Source organism: Balaenoptera ricei, chromosome 4, assembly GCF_028023285.1.
Source record: "Balaenoptera ricei isolate mBalRic1 chromosome 4, mBalRic1.hap2, whole genome shotgun sequence".
Taxonomy (NCBI): domain Eukaryota; kingdom Metazoa; phylum Chordata; class Mammalia; order Artiodactyla; family Balaenopteridae; genus Balaenoptera; species Balaenoptera ricei.
Genome location: NC_082642.1, coordinates 94566345 through 94584929, shown reverse-complemented (window position 1 = coordinate 94584929; position 18585 = coordinate 94566345). Strand labels below are relative to the sequence as shown.

The following is an 18585-nucleotide window of genomic DNA, read 5'->3' as shown; positions in this document are numbered from 1 at the left end:
CTTCTAATTTGGATGACTTTCATTTCTTTTTCTTGTCTGATTCCTGGGGCTAGGACTTCCAATACTATGTTGAATAACAGTGGACATTCTTGTCTTGTTCCTGATCTTAGAGGAAAAGCTTTTAGCTTGTCACCATTGAGTATGATGTTAGCTGTGGTTTTGTCACAAATGGCTTTTATTATGTTGAGATATATTCCCTCTATACCAACTCTGATGAGGATTTTTATCATGAATAGTTGTTGAATTTTGTCAAATGCTTTTTCTGCACCTATTGTAATGATCATGTGATTTTATCCTTCCTTTAGTTAATATGGTGTATCACATTGATTGATTTGCAGGTACTGAACCAAACTTGCACCCTTGGGATAAATCCCATTTGATCATGGTGTATGATCCTTTTTATATATTGTGGAATTTTGTTTGCTAATATTTTGTTGAAGATCTTTACATCTATAATTTTCAGATTTATTGACATGTAATTTCCTTTTTTTGTAGTGTCTTTGCCTGGCTTTGGTATCAGTGTAATGCTGGATTCAAAGAATGAGTTTGGAAGTTTTCCCTTCTCTTCAATTTTTAAAAGTGTTTGAAAAGGATAGATACTAAATCTTCTTTCAATGTTTGGTAGAATTCCAGTGTGAAGCTATATGATACTGGACTTTTGTTTGTTGGGAGTTTTTTTTTTTTTTTAATTACTGATTCAATTTCATTACTGGTAATTGGTCTGTTCATACTTTCTATTTTTTCCTGGGATATTGTACATTTATAGGAGTTTGTCCATTTCTTCTAGATTGTTCAAGTTGTTGTCGTGTAAATGTTTGTAGTATTCTTCAATTATTGTATTCCTGTGATATCTTGTATAGCTTCATGTTCATTTTTGATTGTATTTACCTGGACCTTCTCTCTTTTTTCTTGATGAGTCTGGCTAAAGTTTCATCAATTTTCTTTATCTTAAAAAAAATAACCTCTTAGTTTCATTGATCTTATTCTCCATTTTTTTGTCTCTATTTAATTTATTTCTCCCCTGATCTTTATTGTTTCCTTCCTTCTACTAACTCTGGGTTTTTTCTTTTTGTAATTCCTTTAGGTTTCAAGTCAGGTTTTTTGAGATTTTTAAAATTTCTTGAGATAGGCCTGTATTGCTATAAACTTCCCTCTTAGAACTGCATTTGCTGCATCCCATAGATTTTGAAAAGTTGTGTTTCAATTTTCATTCAAGACATTTAAAAAAAATTTTCTCTTTGATTTCTTCATTGACCCATTGTTTTTTTTAGCAGCCCATTGTTTAGCCTTCCTGTGTTTGTGTCTTTTCCACCTCTCATTCTGTAATTGATATCTAGTTTCATACCACTGTGGTCAGAAAAGATACTTTATATGATTTTACTTTTAAAATTATTGAGATTAGTTTTGTGGCCTACCATGTGATCTATCCTGGAGAATGTTCCATGTGCACTTGAAGAGAATGTGTATTCTATAGTTTTTGGATGGAATGCTCTGTAGATATCTATTAAGTCCAACTGCTCAAAGTATCATTGAAGGCCAACGTTTTCTTATTGATTTTCTGTCTGGATGATTTATTCATTGATTTATGTGGGGTATTAAATCCCCTACTAATACTGTGTTACTGTCAATTTCTCCTTTTATGTCTGTTAATATTTGGTTTATATATTTAGTTGCTCCTATGTTAGGTGCATATATGTTATGAATATTAGTTCCTCTTTTTGGATTGACACCCCCTTAACATTATGTAATGCCCTTCTTTGCCTTTTGTTACAATCTTTGTTTTAAAGTCTATTTTGTCTGATATGAGTTATATTACCCCTGCTTTCTTTCCATTTCCATTTGCATGGAATACCTTTTCCCATCCTTTCACTTTCAGTCTATGTGTGTCTTTAGCTCAGAAGTGAGTCTCTTATAGGCAGCATATAGATGAGTCTTGTTTTTTTTATCCATTCAGCCACCCTATGTCTTTTGATTGGGGCATTTAGTTCATTTACACTTAAAGTGATTATTGATAGGCATGTACTTTTTGCCATTTTGTTATATGTTTTCTGGTTGTTTTTTGTAGTTCTTCTCTATTCTTTTCTTCTTCTTTTAGTCTCTTCCCTGTGGTTTGATGATTTTCTTTAGTATTATGTTCGGGTTTCTTTCTGTTTGTATTTGTGTATCTATTCTAGGTTTTTGGTTTTTGGTTACTATGCAATATATAGGTAGGTAGGTAGATAGATATTTGTTTTAAACTGATAGTCATTTAAATTCAAACTCATTCTTAAAGTTCTACAGTTTTTATAATATCCTCACCATGTTTTATGTTTTTGACATTATATTTTACATCTTTTTGTGTATCCTTTAATTACTCATTGTAATTAGAATTGATTTTACAACTTTTGTCATCTAACCTCCATACCAGCTTTTTAAGCAGTTGATCCACTGCCTTTACTATTATATTTGCTTCTACCAATGAGATTTATCTTCTTCATGTATTTTCTCATTTCTTGTTATGGCCTTTTCTTTTTTGCTTAAAGAAGACCCTTTAACATTTCTTGTGTGGCCTGCTTAGTGGCAATGAACTCTTTTAGTTTTTGCTTATCTTGGGAACCCTTTATATCACCTTCAATTCTGAATGCTAACCTTGCTGTGTAGAGTATCCTTGATTTAGGTTTTTCCCTTTCAGCACTTTAAATATATCATGCCACTCTCTTCTGGCCTACAGTTTCTGCTGAAAAGTCAATGAGAGCCTTATGGGGGTTCCCTTTTGTTTGACTCTTTGTTTTTCTCTTGCTGCCTTTAGAATTCTCTATCTTTAACTCTGGCTGTTTTACTTATGATGTATCTTGGTGTTGACTCTTTGGGTTCATCTTTTTAGGACTGTCTCTGATTCCTGGACCTGGATATCTATTTCATTCCCCAGGGTAGAGAATTTTTCAGCCATTATTTCATCAAATATATTTTCTGCCCCTTTTCCTTTCTTTTCTCCTCCTGGGACTAAATCCTATAACATGAATATTATGACACTCAGTGTTGTCTCAGAGGTCCCTTAAACTATCCTCATTTTAAAAACTTTTTCTTTTTACTGTTCTGATTGGGTGATTTCCACTATTCTGTTTTCCAACTCATTTATTAATTCGTCTTTACCACTTAATCTGCTTTTTATTCTCTCTGGTATATTTTTCATTTCAGTTATTGTATTCTTCAGCTCTGATTGATTCTTTTTTAATATTTTCTAATTTTTTGTTGAAGTTCTCACTGTGATCCTCTATTCTTCTGAGTTTGGTGAGCATTTTTATGACATTGCTTTGAAATCTTTATCATGTAAATTACTTATCTTCATTTCATTAGGAGTTTTATCTTCCTATTTCATTTGGAACATATTCCTCTGTCTTCTTATTTTGTTTCACTTTCAGTGTTTGTCTTTATTAATTAGGCAAAACATTTGCCTCACCTGGTGTGGAAAGTGTGTTATTGTATAGGAGTGTCCCTTTGCAGACTATGTGTGCTTGGTGGCTTTGGTGGGAGGGCTGGAGCTGAAGTGAGCATTGGCTGGGCCTCTGAGTTTGTAATATCCCCTTTGTCTTTTGGGTCACCTGCTGGAGGTGTGGGTCCTGACTAGATCACTTCTTTCACCCTTGTACCTGTCTCTGTGTGATTTTTTTTAAAAGTATTGTTAATTGTAAAAAAGCTGTTCAGCCAGTCTTCAGGTTGTTCTGAGAGAGAGTTATTTTATATATAGTTGTAGTTTTGGTGTGTGCACAGGAGGAGGTGAGCTCAGGGTCTTCCTACTCTTCCATCTTGATCCCACCTCTACCCAGTGATCTTTGATGTTACTCTTGAAAAAGTATTATGACTCATTGAAGGCTCAGATGATGGTTAGCAGTTTTTAGCTATAAAGTACTTTAAATTAAGTTATGTGCATTGTTTTTTTAGACATAATGCTATTGTACACTTAATAGATTGCAGTATAGAAGTCTACATGCACTGAGAAACCAAAAAAAAAACCTGTATGACTCACTTTATTTTGATATTACATTCTGTTGAGGTGGTCTGGAACTGAACCCACAATATCTTCAAAGTATGCCTGTATTTATAAAACCATATATTTCCCTCTTGATGAGGATTCATCTGTATCCCACAAGGTTCAATATGAGGAATTTTTGTTCTGTTCTGTTTCATACTTTTCATTATGATTTCTTGTTTGGCCATAATTACTTAAATGCATATTTTTTAGTTTCCAAAATATTTTTGTCAATGAGTTCTAATTTTATTTCATGTTTGTTAGAGAATATATAGTATCTTTGGTTTTGATTATTTGGTATTTACTAACTAATTTAACAGATATTTTTGCAGATACCTATTTTCTTCAGAAACTTTTCCAGGTCCTGATAATATGTATAATATGTAGTGAAGAAATCACCTACTTCTTTGCCTATATATATATATATATATATATATATATATATATATATATATACACACACACACACACACACACACACACATACATATATGATATGTATTTGTGATGTGGGCAATATTCCTGTTTTGATGTGATCATCAGGCATGATTACAGAGGGATCTTATTTTTGTCTTGATTCATCATGGTCACAGAATGACTTTGTCTGGTGTCTCCTGGATGTCAGGGGCTGTTTTTCTCTTTCTCAATTCTTTAAGTGTTTCTAATGTATTTTTATATTTCCCATATCACAATCTTGTATAGTTATCTCAAATTTTTGATACTTTGAGGTTTATTATTTTATATTTTGTGATTTACTAGGACTGTTGGTTATAATGTTTTATAAACAAAATGACTTCTATCTTTCTTATGTTTATTATAAAAAATATAATAGCATTTTAGAATATCATTTCATTACATCTTGGGGCTCAATTTCTGAAAGGTTATATTATTCATTTTCTCGCTTAGGTCAGATTTTCCAAACTTTTTAGACTTATAAATCTCCTTTCCATACATTTCATAGAAATTTTTATCATACACCTCATAGGATTTGGTTTTATTGTTTATCATTTTCTCTGGTATGTAAAAAAAGTTGGAGTTAATACATATCTTAGTACAGTATATATTACTTTATATAAATTTAATTTTAAGAAAGTCTTTGTTTACACTAATTTTGACTTTTTAAAAAATTTATGAAGTCATTATGCCATTTACTTTAACTTAATATGTAAAAAGCTCAATTTTTTAAGTCAATTTTAAAATTTATTGTTTGCAGTTTAATAATAAAACATTTAAATATATGCTATACCTTCAAAAGTAATATGCATTGCTTTCATGATCTGATATTTGAAATTTTGTTTCCTGTTAAAACTACTAGCTGGTTTATTTTTGTTGTTTTTTTGTGTTCTGTTATAAAATTTCTAGGGAAATGATTAGGTCTCAAGAAGCTATGTAGGAGTAACTTACAACTACCATTATATTTTCTGTTTTTACCACTGTGTTTTGGAGTTACTGAAACATCTTTATTAACAGTATAAGAATTTTCACCAGAGAAATACTACTAATGGATTTCAAGAAAATCATCTTAAGGCACATTCCTGCGAAATATCATTATTTGAACGTTGGCCTAGTTTTATCCTTTCTGGGTTTTTTTTAACCAATGGTAGATTAAATTTGACAAAATATAACTACAAATAAAACTCAGAATCATATTATAGTAAAAACCATCAGCACAGCTAGCAGTATTTAGCTGAATGACTGAGTCTTGAATATGATCATCTAATAATCATTTTCTGTTCTCAAATTCTTTTCTTTTGAAATGCAGAATGTATATTTTGTTAATTGTCTTATTTATTGATTTATAAGTCAATATCAACTATATTTAATGATGTGAATCTCTAGGATACCTTTGTGAACTGCTGAGAGTTCCTAAATCACCAATTTAAAATACTGACATAAGTCAGAAAATTGGATTTGATAGAAAGAAATTTGAAGCCAAGTTTGTGACCACATTTTTCAAGTGCATAGGACTGAATGGCATATACACTGTTCGTTAAAGTTATCACATTTCATCCTTTATTTCATCTTCCTTTTCTATCCCATTTTTCTTTTGTTCCAATATTCTCATTTATTTTTATGTTGTTTCATATATACTTACATATTTTCTCAATTTCCTCTTTGGAATGAGGTAGATTTCATTGGTAAATGTTTATACTGAAGTAGAGTTCATTTGCCAATTTTTTTCAATGTAGAAAACCTATATTCAGGTTTGGAAAAATTGGTATTCTAAATAAAGTTGTATAATGTAGTATGATTATATTTTATTAACGTTAATCTTTATTTGGAGCAAGGTAAACTTAATGTTAGAATTACAAAAATGATTGTTCTAATGTTTTCCAGCTGCTAATAGGTTATGAAAATGGTACTGTAGTATTCTGGGACTTGAAATCTAAAAGAGCAGAACTGAGAGTTTATTATGATGAGGTAAGTGATTTCTACTGGAATATTTGAAAAGAGTATTGTGATTTTATGCCTGTTTTCTACATTTAAGCTTTGTATGTTAGCAGTATTTTTATCATTGGAAAACCGCCTAGTTCTGATCCAGTGCCTCACACTGCCTGTTGGTATTTGCATGAGTTCCACCTCTGGGTTGTTCTCTTGAGTGGAAATTTTGCCTTGATGGATTATTTTTAAGCCTTTTTTGGGCATTTACATATGTTGGCGTCTATTACCTATCTTTTTCCTTCCTTTAGGCTCTATGCTTATTTCTTAACCTCTTTGTCCTTAAGGTCTCTAAAGATACTATTCACGTCTTTAGAAAATTGTTTTTCTGTGGCAGAAGGTTTAAGTAGTCAGTTTGAAAGGCCTTATCTTCTAATACTTGCCTTCTTACAGTAAAGAGAGATTTTTAAAATAGTAATACTTAATAATAAAAGTCAGATCTTCAAGTACGTTTTATCGTACAGAATTGAGATTTTAGGTTTTCATGTAGAGAAAGCAATGAACTCTTATCAAGGAATGGTCTCTTAATTGATACTTCAGTTGTTCGAAGATTGATTCTAGGCTATTATTTCCATCTTAAGAAGAAGCTAATGTGAAAAGAGTGAGGCTAGGGGCAAAAGGTGAGAAAGGGAAATTATGTCTTGTAGCTGTGGAAATAAAGGTGATCATCTAGGCTCTCAATTAAATTAAAAATTGTTACAGTGATGAGAGATAGGAAAATACAGGTCAAAAATCACTGTTTAGAATTACCCAGGCTTAAATGGGAAGAGTGCTAAAGAATTTAAGACAACACTAAGATAAATAGAGAAATAAATTTGAAAGGAAAACACATTTTTTTAGAACAGTTTCTTTTTGTGCCCTCTTCCATCCCCTTATAAAAGTAAAATTTAAATTTTGGTGCTTAAAGATACAAGCCTTCGGCTATCCCATAACCCCCACCCCCCATTCATTTCTTAGTGGTTCTGGCAAACTAAGATTTTATGCTATATACAAGATTATTGTCATGGTGACAAAGAATTCAGAAGTAAATGATATAACAGCTGGGTAATTTGGTCATGATTAGTGAACAATACTCTGGCAAGCAATGTCATACAATTATGCTCTTTATGATCAACTTACGAGGCACATTGAATCATAAGGCAAGAAGGTCCTGGAGAGCTAAGCTAGGGTTTTCCTTTCATTAAATACATAAAATACAAAGATGAGTATGAAGATCACTTCCTCTCTTAAGACTAGCAGTTAGATAAGAGTCCACATACCATTTGTGTATTTAGCCAGTTGGAACTAGAGTGGAGCAGCTGAAATGGAAATCCAGATGAGAATGCTCAATCAGCTACTTTTCCTGTGGCCTTAAAAAGTGTGGAAGGAAGGTTTCTAACTTTAAAAAGTAAGTGAAAGTAATTTTGCAATGAAATGTTTAAATAAAGATTAACAATGTTTTAGTCAGTAGAATACTACACTTTACACTTAGAATTATATGAATATATATAAAATTGATTTACTTTAATGCATAATTATATGTCCTATCATTTTAATAAAGATAGTTGTATACTTCATGTTACTACCAAACTTTTCAGACTTTCCTCATCACTTTACGTCTCATATTTTGAAATCATGTGTCCTGAAATGGTTTCTCATAAGTCACCAATGATCAGTGACCCCTTCCATAGTCTTTTAAGTTCCTCCCTAAACCTGTGACTTTACATCAGTCCTTCCTTCTTAAAATGGTTTCTTCCCTTGTTTGTGTTTTTCCACCTCATTTTTCACCCCTCCTTTCTCCATCACTGCTTCTTTCCTTAACTCTCCTTTACATTATAGATACTCTTCAGGATTCTACGTCTTCACCCTCTCTTCATTTCTCCTTCAGTTTACATTTATGTTCATATCCCCTCCCACCATTTCAAATATTACCTATATTATGCTGATAAATTAAAAATTCATATATCTTTAACTCTTACCTCTCTCCTGAGATCTAGATCCAAATATCTAATATCTATAAGTCCAGATGAATATTCCATTGGCATTGAATTTATATTTAAAGGTCTGACCTCTTTCTGTGTTTTTTGTTTTAGTTTTTCAATTTTGATTTAGTTATTTTAATTTATAACCCTCAGAGTCATATTTGACCCTTTTTTCTTCTTCATGTATCATATGCAATCACTTTTGTAGTCTTCTTGATTCAATTTTTATATTGTCTCTCATTTATTTCCTCTCTTTTTTCATTCCCACATTCAGCGTCCTAGTTGAGGATGTTATCTTTTGCGTGGAAGACTTATAATAGCCTTTTAACTAATCACATTTCCTCAGATATCTTACATTTTCAATATATCTTTCACTAACAAGATTATCATTTTAAGACATAGCAGATCAGGTAATTCTCTACCTCAGAACCTTTGAATGGCTCCCAGTTGTCAACAGTACAAAGTCTTATTCCTTGACAGGAGGTTTAAGGCCCTGGTGCTATCTTTTTCCCTTGAATTTAATTTACTGCATCCTTCTACACACTTCTCACACTTCAGACATATTACTCACTATCTCCTCAACATACCATTTATTTCCTACCTCCAGGCCTTTGCTTCTGCTAATACCTTACCATGAACTCCCTTCTTTCCTCTTATGCATATCAAAATTCTACTAATTATTTAGCTACTGTAAAGCTATTTGGACTATCTAACTAGCCACTTGATAAATAACCACTGATGAATTCAGAGTTTTGTTTTGGAAATCCAGGATCATTTTCAGAAATAACCATATGAATCTTACTTCCACATTAGCTGTGAAATTTTTGTTTCATTACATCAGTATTTCTTAAATAATCTCTCACAGAGAAATCTCTCAGAGTCTGACATGAGGATAACCTTTTAATTCCTTACTAACTGCTGTTTTTCCTTTTTTCAGATTGTTATCTAGCTTTTTGGGTCTTCTTTGTCTTTTTTGTTTACAAGAAATTCAGTCACAGCCACTGAGTTTATTTTCCATATTGTTTTTCATTAAAAAATTTTTTTTCTTTAATTAGTTGTATTATATTTGGTTTTTCAGCAAACGCTTAAGGTCCTTTTTAAAGAAAAGAATGGGGTATAATCAAATAAATAGAAATTGAATATTTACCCATTAAGTCAGTTCAAATTCCAGCTCTTCAATCTCTTCAATGATGGACTATTTGACATCCTATTCTTTAATAACAAGTTGGTTTTACATGCCTACTCTTCTGTACAATAAGTGTACTTCTTTTATAGTACTTATCTTGGTTTTATGTTATATATATCATTTTTATATCTGTCTTCTCCAGTAGACAGAAATTCAGTGGGATAGAAAGAAAGGTTAGGGCTGGAGCTCTGCTCCTACCATTTAGAGCAAAGTAGTCTGAGAGAACTTTAAATTGACTGAGGTTCATCCAGGTTAACATGTAGAGGAGGCAAAAAGTGACATTTCCCTTTAGTCACATAAAAAACGAGAAGAAATAAGCAGAGAAGAAGACAAAGAAGAGCGTTTTTTCCCTCTCACCGCCTCTACTGAACCCTGGCAATAAAGAGGTCTTCTCTGCCAGGTCAGTAATAAAGACCAGGGTGAGAGAAAACATAAGTCCAGTGTGTCATGGTTATCTTTTGCAATTAATCAAATCTTACTTATCTTGAGGTCCACTCATATACTATTTCATTTCTGATATGTCTAATGATTGCTCTAGCCATCATTTATTTATAACTCTAACAATACTTATTGTTTGGAAATATGTGTGTGTGTGTGTACATATATGTATAAGTTTGGTATAAAATAAATATATACATAACTTAGTTTTATAAATATAGATTAAAAAACTAAATGTTAAAAGTTCCAAACAATAAGTATTATTAATATTGGTATAAATGTTTCCTATCTCGCAGTTGTTTAAGTTCTTTTAAGGAAAGGATCATGCTGTATATACATCTGTTCAACTTTTATGCTTACTAGAGTTTCTTTCATTGTGCTTATTAGCACATTACCCAAGTTCCATATATACTTTATTAATTTTGAAAGAATACCAAGAGTGTGGAAATATTTGATAACATTAATTACTTATTCATTTAACAGATTTTTTGAGTACCTACTTTATGCAAGACACTGTGCAACCACTGGAAATAAAACAATTTAGGAAAATGTAATGATTACTTTTTAATTTTATTTAATTCACATCTACAGAATGAATCTGTAAATACAAAAATTTTAAACTCTTCTTGCTTTAACTCAACTTAAATAGTGTATGTTAGAGTTAATATAGTCCAATGATTCCAAATATGGGTTTTGTAGTCAGACGCTGGCTTTGAGTGGTGTAACCTGAGCAAGTATCTCCATCTTTCTAGGCCTATTTCACCACGTGTAATTTGGAAAAACATAATATCTGTTTTGTAGGATTAAATGAGATAATGTACATAAACTGCTTACCCTGGGGTCTGGCATGTAGTAAGCCCTCAAATTGCAACTCTTATGTAAACTACCTTTTAGGTTGGCTATTTTAAGTGGAACTAGGCTTCTACCTCACCAGAGATTATCTTCTGATAACCTTGCTTTTACTTCTGTGTAATAATTTTCAAAGAAACATTAAAGGGTGCAGGGAGGACCCAGGATTTACAACAAAAAGTTCTGGGATCTAACGATATTATGAAATTTACTTAACTTTTCTTTATCTTAGGAGGTGAGTTTTTGTAGCCTTTTTATAAGCCTATAGAAGGTTGAAACCAAAGGTAGTATGACCTAGGTCAGAAAAATTACATATGTTTCTTAAGTGTTATTGCTATAATAATTCTGTGTTAAAATATTTTTCCTTTGGAATATAGAATGATATATCAACTTTTTTCCTCCTCTACTTGTTTTTAATTGTTATTTCATTAGGCTATTCATTCAATTGATTGGCATCATGAGGGCAAACAATTCATGTGCAGCCATTCAGATGGTAGCTTGACTTTATGGAACCTGAAAAGCCCAAGTCGTCCTTTCCAGACCACAATTCCACATGGTAAGATGTATGCTTTCAAAAGAAATCAACTCCGAAGATTCAGTGCCATTACTTGAAGTAGGAAAGTTGGTATCATTATCACTAGAAAGAGGTAATAGGACATAGCTTCTGATTCTAAATACCCCTTTATACCTCCTTCAGATCCCTACATTATGACCCAAAGTTTCTATACTTCCCTTCCTCCTATCTATCAACTTTCCTACATTGTAAGTGATACCTATTCAATTTTGATACCAAAAATTGAATAACTGATGGTTGATGTACCTGAAGCAGAGGAGATAATATAGGATATTTGATGAATTTTAAGGGGTAAGGAACTAGTGAGAGAATGGCACTTTATAGATCTGACTCTTGGACCTAATTTCTATACTGCTTTAGCATCTGTTGTTTTCTAAATTCTCCCATTTATTTCCATTTCTGCCATTTGATTCCACTAAATTATGACTACATGGTTTTTATTGTAGGTTGTATTTATCTTACTATATTCCTCATTGAAAGCAGATATTTAGGATTTATGTTGGATCTGTCTAACTAGGCAGAATAAAAATTTCTAATGTATGAATATCTTTTATTCAGAGGCCATATTATTTTCCATAATATTGGTGATGATCTGAGTTTCGTGTTTACCTCATACCATTGGTTGGTTGTAAGAATAAAGAGGTCAAAACCTAGAGGTTAATCAAATACATTCTATTTCATAGTTTCTGAGTGTTTATTATAGTTTCACATTGAGAAAATAGTGGTATGTTTTTATAGTGGGTGACCCATAAATCAAAAGATGGAATTATTCCAACTTGGGTTGGCTTGCCATTTTTTGTACCACAGTTGCATGTTCCACCACAAAAGATTAAATTATTGCAACATTTACCTTAGCAGTTTACTTAGAGATTACCTTACATTTAAAAACTTACTTAGAGATGCTTTATTTATTTATTTATTTAAATAGAAGTACAGTTGATATGTTATTTATATCAGTTTCAGGTGTACAACATAGTTTTTCAATATTTTTATAGATTACACTCCAGTTAAAGTTTTTACAAAATAATGGCTATAACTCCCTGTGCTGTACAATACCCCTTATTGCTTATTTATTTTATACATATAAAATAAATGAATATGTATCTCTTAATCTCATACCCCTAATTTGCCCCTCCCCCCTTCCTTCTCTACTCTTGTAACCACTAGTTTGTTCTCTATATCTGTGAGTCTGTTTCTGTTTTGGTTTTGTTTTATTTTTTGGTTCCACATGTAAGTGACAACATAGAGTATTTGCCTTTCTTTGAATTATTTAACTTAGCATAGTACTCTATGCTATTCTGCCATCCCCGCTGTTGCAAATGGCAGAATTTCATTCTTTTACATGGCTGAGTAATATCCATTATATAGATGTGAGATATACACACACACACACACACACACACACACACACACACATATATATGATCTGAGTCAAATTTGAAATTCTCATTTTTACTTTGTACTGTTTAAATCTTCACTGTTTTTTATTATTGGTTGATTTTTCAATTCTTAGAGAAGTAAGTTAAAATATCTGTTATGAATATTTTCCTTGTAATTCTATTCATTTTTGTTTTTATACTCTAAAAACCAAATAGCTAAATGTGGCTGATATCGCTTATCAGATATTCTGTGGTTTACCTGGTGTTTGACTAGGAATCAATTTCTGAGAAAGCGGTATTAAAATTTAATGATTATAGAATTGTCTACTTCTCACTTTAATTCTGTCCTTTTTTGTTTCATGTATTTTAAGGTTTTATTGTTAGATATCTGTCTTGTCTCCTGTAGAGAACATATAGTTGGGTCTTGCTTTTTTATTCAGTCTTACATCATTTAGTTGGAGTGTTTAGTCCATTAATATTAAATATAATTACTGAAGGGATTGGATTTAGGTATACCAGTTTATTATTTGTTTTTTGTTGGTCCTATCATTTTTTGTTCCTTTTATCTCCCCTTTTTGCCTTCTTTTGGATTATTTGAAAGTTTTTATTATGATTCCATTTGAATTTACATATAGGCAATTTATCTTCACATATTCTTTTTAATCTGTTGCTCTAGGGATTACAATATATTGTACTTCCTTAACTTTCCATATTCTGTTAGGGTTAATTCTAACACTTTACATGAAATGTAGAAATTTCACAACCACATATATTTATTTATCTTCACCCATTGTCCTTCATGCAACAGTTATCATATGTATTACATCTAAATACAATGTTATAATTTTTGCTTTGAATACTCTTTAAGTATTTTTTTATTGATGTATAGTTAACTTACAATGTTTTGTTAGTTTCAGGTGTACAGCATAGTGATTCAGTTATTTTTTTTTCAGATTATATTCCAGCATAGGTTATTACAAGATACTGAATATAATTCACTGTTTGATACAGTAAATCCTTGTTGCTTATCTATTTTATGTATAGTAGTTATATCTGTTAATCCAATACATGTAATTTGTCCCTCCCCACCTCCCTCCCCTTTGGTAACCATAAATTTGTTTTTTATGTCTATAAGTCTGTTTCTGTTTTGTGTATAGATTATTTTTTAGATTCCACATATAAGTGATATCATATAGTATTTATCTTTCTCTGTCTGACTTACTTCACTAAATGTAATATTCTCTAGGTCCATCCATGTTGCTGCAAATGACAATATTTCATTCTTTTTTATGGCTGAGTAATATTCCATTGTGTTTATATACCATGTCTTCTTTATCGATTCATCTGTTGGTGGACATTTAGGTTGTTTCCATGTCTTGGCTATTGTAAATAGTGCTGCTATGAACATTGCGGCACATTTATCTTTTCAAATTAGAGTTTTCATTTTTTTCTGGATATATACCCAGGAGTGGGATTGTTGGATCATATGGGTAGCTCTATTTTTAGTTTTTTGAAGAACCTCCATACTATTTTCCATAATGGCTGCACCAATTTACATTCCTTCCAACAGTGTACAAGGGTTCCCTTTCCTCCACATCCTCTCCAGCATATATTATTTGTAGACATTTTGATGATAACCATTCTAACTAGTGTGAGGTGATAACTCATTGTGGTTTTGACTTGCATTTCTCTAATAATTAGCAGTGTTGAGCATCTTTTCATGTGCCTGTTAGCTATCTGTACATCTTCTTTGGAAAAATGTCTATTTAGGTTTTCTGCCCATGTTTTGATTGGGTTTTTTTTTTGATATTGAGTTATATGAGCTGCTTGTATATATTGGATATTAACCCCTTGTCAGTTGCATCATTTACAAATATTTTCTCCCGTTTTGTAGGTTGTCTTTTTATTTTGTTGATGGTTTCCTTTACTCTGTAAAAGCTTTTAAGTTTGATTAAGTGCCATTTGTTTATTTTTGCTTGGATTTCTTTTGCCTTGGGAAACTGATCTAAGATAATATTGCTACAATTTATATCAGAGAATATCTTGCCTATGTTCTCTTCTGGGAGTTTTATGGTGTCAAGTCTTGTATTTAAGTCTTTAAACCATTTTGAGTTTATTTTTGTATCTGGTGTGAGGAAGTGTTCAAATTTCATTGATTTATATGTAGCTGTCCAGCTTTCCAAACACTGCTTGCTGAAGAGACTATTTTTTCTCCATTGTATATTCTTGCCTTCTGTCTCATAGATTAATTGACCATAAGTTGTGGGTTTACTTCTGGGCTCTCTGTCCTGTTCCATTGATCTATGTGCCTTTTTATGTGTGTGCAAGTACCACACTGTTTTGATGACTGTAGCTTTTTCTGAAGTCTGTAAGGGTTAAACCTCCAGCTTTGTACTTTTTCCTCAGAATTGCTTTGGCAATTTTGGGCCTTTTGTGGTTCCATATAAATTTTAGGATTGATCTAGTTCTGTGAAAAATGTCATGGATATTTTGATAAAGATTGCATTAAATCTGTAATTTGCTTTGGGTAGTATGGCCATTTTTAACAATATTAATTCTTCCAATCCAAGAGCATGGAATATATTTCCATTTTTTAAATCACTTTTAGTTTCCTTTATCAATGTTTTATAGTGTTCAGTGTAAGGTCTTTCACCTTCTTGGTTAAGTTTATCCCTAGGTATTTTATATTTTTGATGCAATTTTAAACAGGATTTTTCTTTTACTTTCTCTTTCTGACATTTCATTGTTAATGTAAAGAAATGCAACAGATTTATGTATATTAATCTTGTATTCTGCTACCTTGCTGACTTCTTTTATTAGTTCTGATAGTTTCTGTGTGGAAACTTTAGGGTTCTCTACATAGAGTACCATGTCATCTGCATAGAGTGACAGTTTTACCACTTCCTTTCCAGTTTCTTATTGCTGTGGTTAGGTTAGGACTTCCAATACTATGTTAAATAGAAGCGGTGAGAATGAACATCCTTGTCTTGCTCCTGAGTTTAGCAGGAAGTCTGTCAGCTTTTCACTGTTGAGTATTATATTGGCTCTGTGTTTGGTGTAAATGGCCTTTGTTTTGTTGAGATGCGTTCCTTATACCCACTTTGATGAGAGTTTTTATTATGAATGGATGTTGAATTTTGCCAAATGCTTTTTCTGTGTCTATTGAGACTATGATGTGATTTTTATTTTTTCTTTTGTTAATGTGGTATATCACATTGATTGGTTTGTGAATATTGAACAATCCTCATGACCCTGGAATAAAACAAACTTGATCATGGTGTATGATCCTTTTTATGTATTGTTGGCTTTGATTTGCTAATATTTTGTTGGGTATTTTGCATCTATATTCATCAGAGATATTGGCCTGTAATTTTCTTTTCTTTTTTTTTTTAGTGTATTTGTTTGGTTTTGGTATCAGGGTGATGGTGGCCTTATTCAATGAATTAGAAAGTGTTCCATTCTCTTCAGTTTTTTGGAATAGTTTGAAAAGGATAGGAATAAGTTCTTCTTTGTATGTTTGGTAGATTTCCCCAGTGAAGCTGTCCAGTACTGGACTTCTATTTGCAGGGAATTTTTTTTTTTTAAGATTTATTTATTCTTTATTTATTTATTTTTGGTTGCATCGGGTCTTAGTTGCAGCACTCGGGACCTTCATTGAAGCATGTGGGCTCTTCATCATGGTGCATGGGACTGTCTCTTGTTGCCGCACGTGGGCTTCTCACTAGTTGTGGCATGCGGGTTTTCTCTCTCTAGTTCTGGTGCGCAGGCTCCAGGGCAAGTGGGCTCTGTAGTTTGCAGCACATGGGCTCTCTCATTGAGGTACATGAGCTCAGTAGTTGTGACACGCAGGCTTAGTTGCCCCGTGGCATGTGGGATCTTAGTTCCCTGACCAGGGATCAAACCCCTGTCCCTTGCATTGTAAGGTGGATTCTTTGCCACTGGGCCACCAGGGAAGTCCCGAATTTTTTTTTTTTTTAATTACAGATTCTATTTTACTTCTAGTGATTGGTCTGTCCATATTATCTGTTTCTTCTTCACTCAGTTTTGGCAGGCTGTATGTTTCTAGAAATTTGTCCATTTTTTCTAAGTTGTCTAGTTTTGGGCATATAATAGTTGTTCATAGTATTTTCTTATGATGTTTTGTATTTCTGTGCTATCAGTTATTATTTCTCCTCTTTCATTTCTTATTTTGTTTATTTGGGTCCTCTTTCTTTTCTTCTTTGTGACCTTGGCTAGTGAATTGTCAATTTTGTTTATCTTTTTAAAAAAAACGGCTCTTGGTTTCATTGCTCTTTTCTGTTATTTTTTAAATCTTTATTTATTTCTTCTCTGATCTTTATTATTTCTTTCTTTCCGGTAACTTTAGGCTTTTTTGTTCTTTTTTTCTAATTCTTTTAGGTGGTCAGTTAGGCTGTTTATTTGAGATTTTTCTTGTTTCTTGAGGAAGAGCAGTATCAGTATGAACTGCCCTCTTAGAAATGCTTTTGCTGCATCCCATAGATTTTGTAAGGTTCTGTATTCATTGCTATTTGTCTTGAGGTATTTTCTGATTTCTTCTTTGATTTCATCATTGACCCACTGGTTTTTTTAGTAGCATGTTGTTTCGTCTTCATATGTTTCTTATTTTTCCATTTTTCTTTGTATTATTTATTTCTAGTTTCATACTGTTGTGGTCAGAAAAGATGCTTGAAATAGTTTCTGTCCTCTTAAATTTGTTGAGACTTTGTTTTGTGAGCTAATATATGCTCTATCCTAGAGAGTGTTCCATAAACACTTGAAAATAATGTGTATTCTATTTTTTTTGAATGTAGTGTCCTGTAGATATAAACTAAGTCCAACTGGTCTCTTGTGTCATTTAGGACCTGAATTGCTTTATTGATTTTCTGTCTGCATGATCTGTCCATTGATGTCAGTGGGGTGTTAACTTCTCCTATTATTATTGTATTCCTGTAAATTTCTCCCTTTATGTCTCAGTATTTGTTTTATATATTTAGGTGTATCTGTATTGTGTGCTTATATGTTGATGTGTGTAATATTCTCTTCTTATGTTGATTCTGTTATCATTATATAATTCCTTTCTTTGTCTTTGTTATAGACTTTGTTTTAAAGTCTATTTTGCCTGGTATGAGTATTGCTACCATCTCTTTCTTCTTATTTCCATTTGCATGAAATATCATTTTCCATCCCCTCACTTTCAGTCTCTGTCTTTAGCCCTGAAGTGAATATCTAGTAGGCAGCATATGGTAGGCTCTTGTGTTATTTATTTTTTATCAACTCTGCCACTCCATGTGTTTTGATCAGAGCATTTATTCCATGGACATTTAAAGTAATTATTGGTAGGTATGTATTTATTGCCATTTTATTCCTTGTTTTCAAGTTGATTTTGTAATTTTCTTTGTTTATTCTTTTTGTTTTTCCTTTTATGGTTTGATGATTTTTCTTTGTAATATACTTGCATTTCTTTCTTTTTGGTTTCTGTGAATCTGTTGTATATTTTTGATTTGTGGTTACCGTGGAGTTCAAGTATGTTGACCCATAACTATATCTACTTGCTTTAAACTGATAGTCATTCGTGTTCAGACATGTTGTAAAAGATCTGCATTTTTTTCCCCTTCCCCACATTTTTGGATTTTGATGTCATATTTTACATCTTCATGCTTAACCTTTTATTATGTATTGTAGTTATAATTGTTTTTACAATTTTTTTGGATTGTTTTTTAATCTGTGTACTGGCTTATTTAAGTGATCTT

The 18585-nt window shown here is 32.0% G+C and overlaps 1 protein-coding gene across 2 annotated transcripts in view; it reads left to right on the top strand.

The window, feature by feature from the left end:
- The window catches only part of STXBP5L (syntaxin binding protein 5L), a 381827-nt gene that overhangs the window by 162376 nt on the left and 200866 nt on the right, over positions 1-18585 (top strand). For both annotated transcript variants that reach the window (XM_059922136.1, XM_059922135.1), the window contains exons 7-8: positions 6347-6430; positions 11315-11438. In XM_059922136.1, the coding sequence (XP_059778119.1) occupies positions 6347-6430; positions 11315-11438 (208 nt within the window). The remainder of the gene's footprint in view (positions 1-6346; positions 6431-11314; positions 11439-18585) is intronic.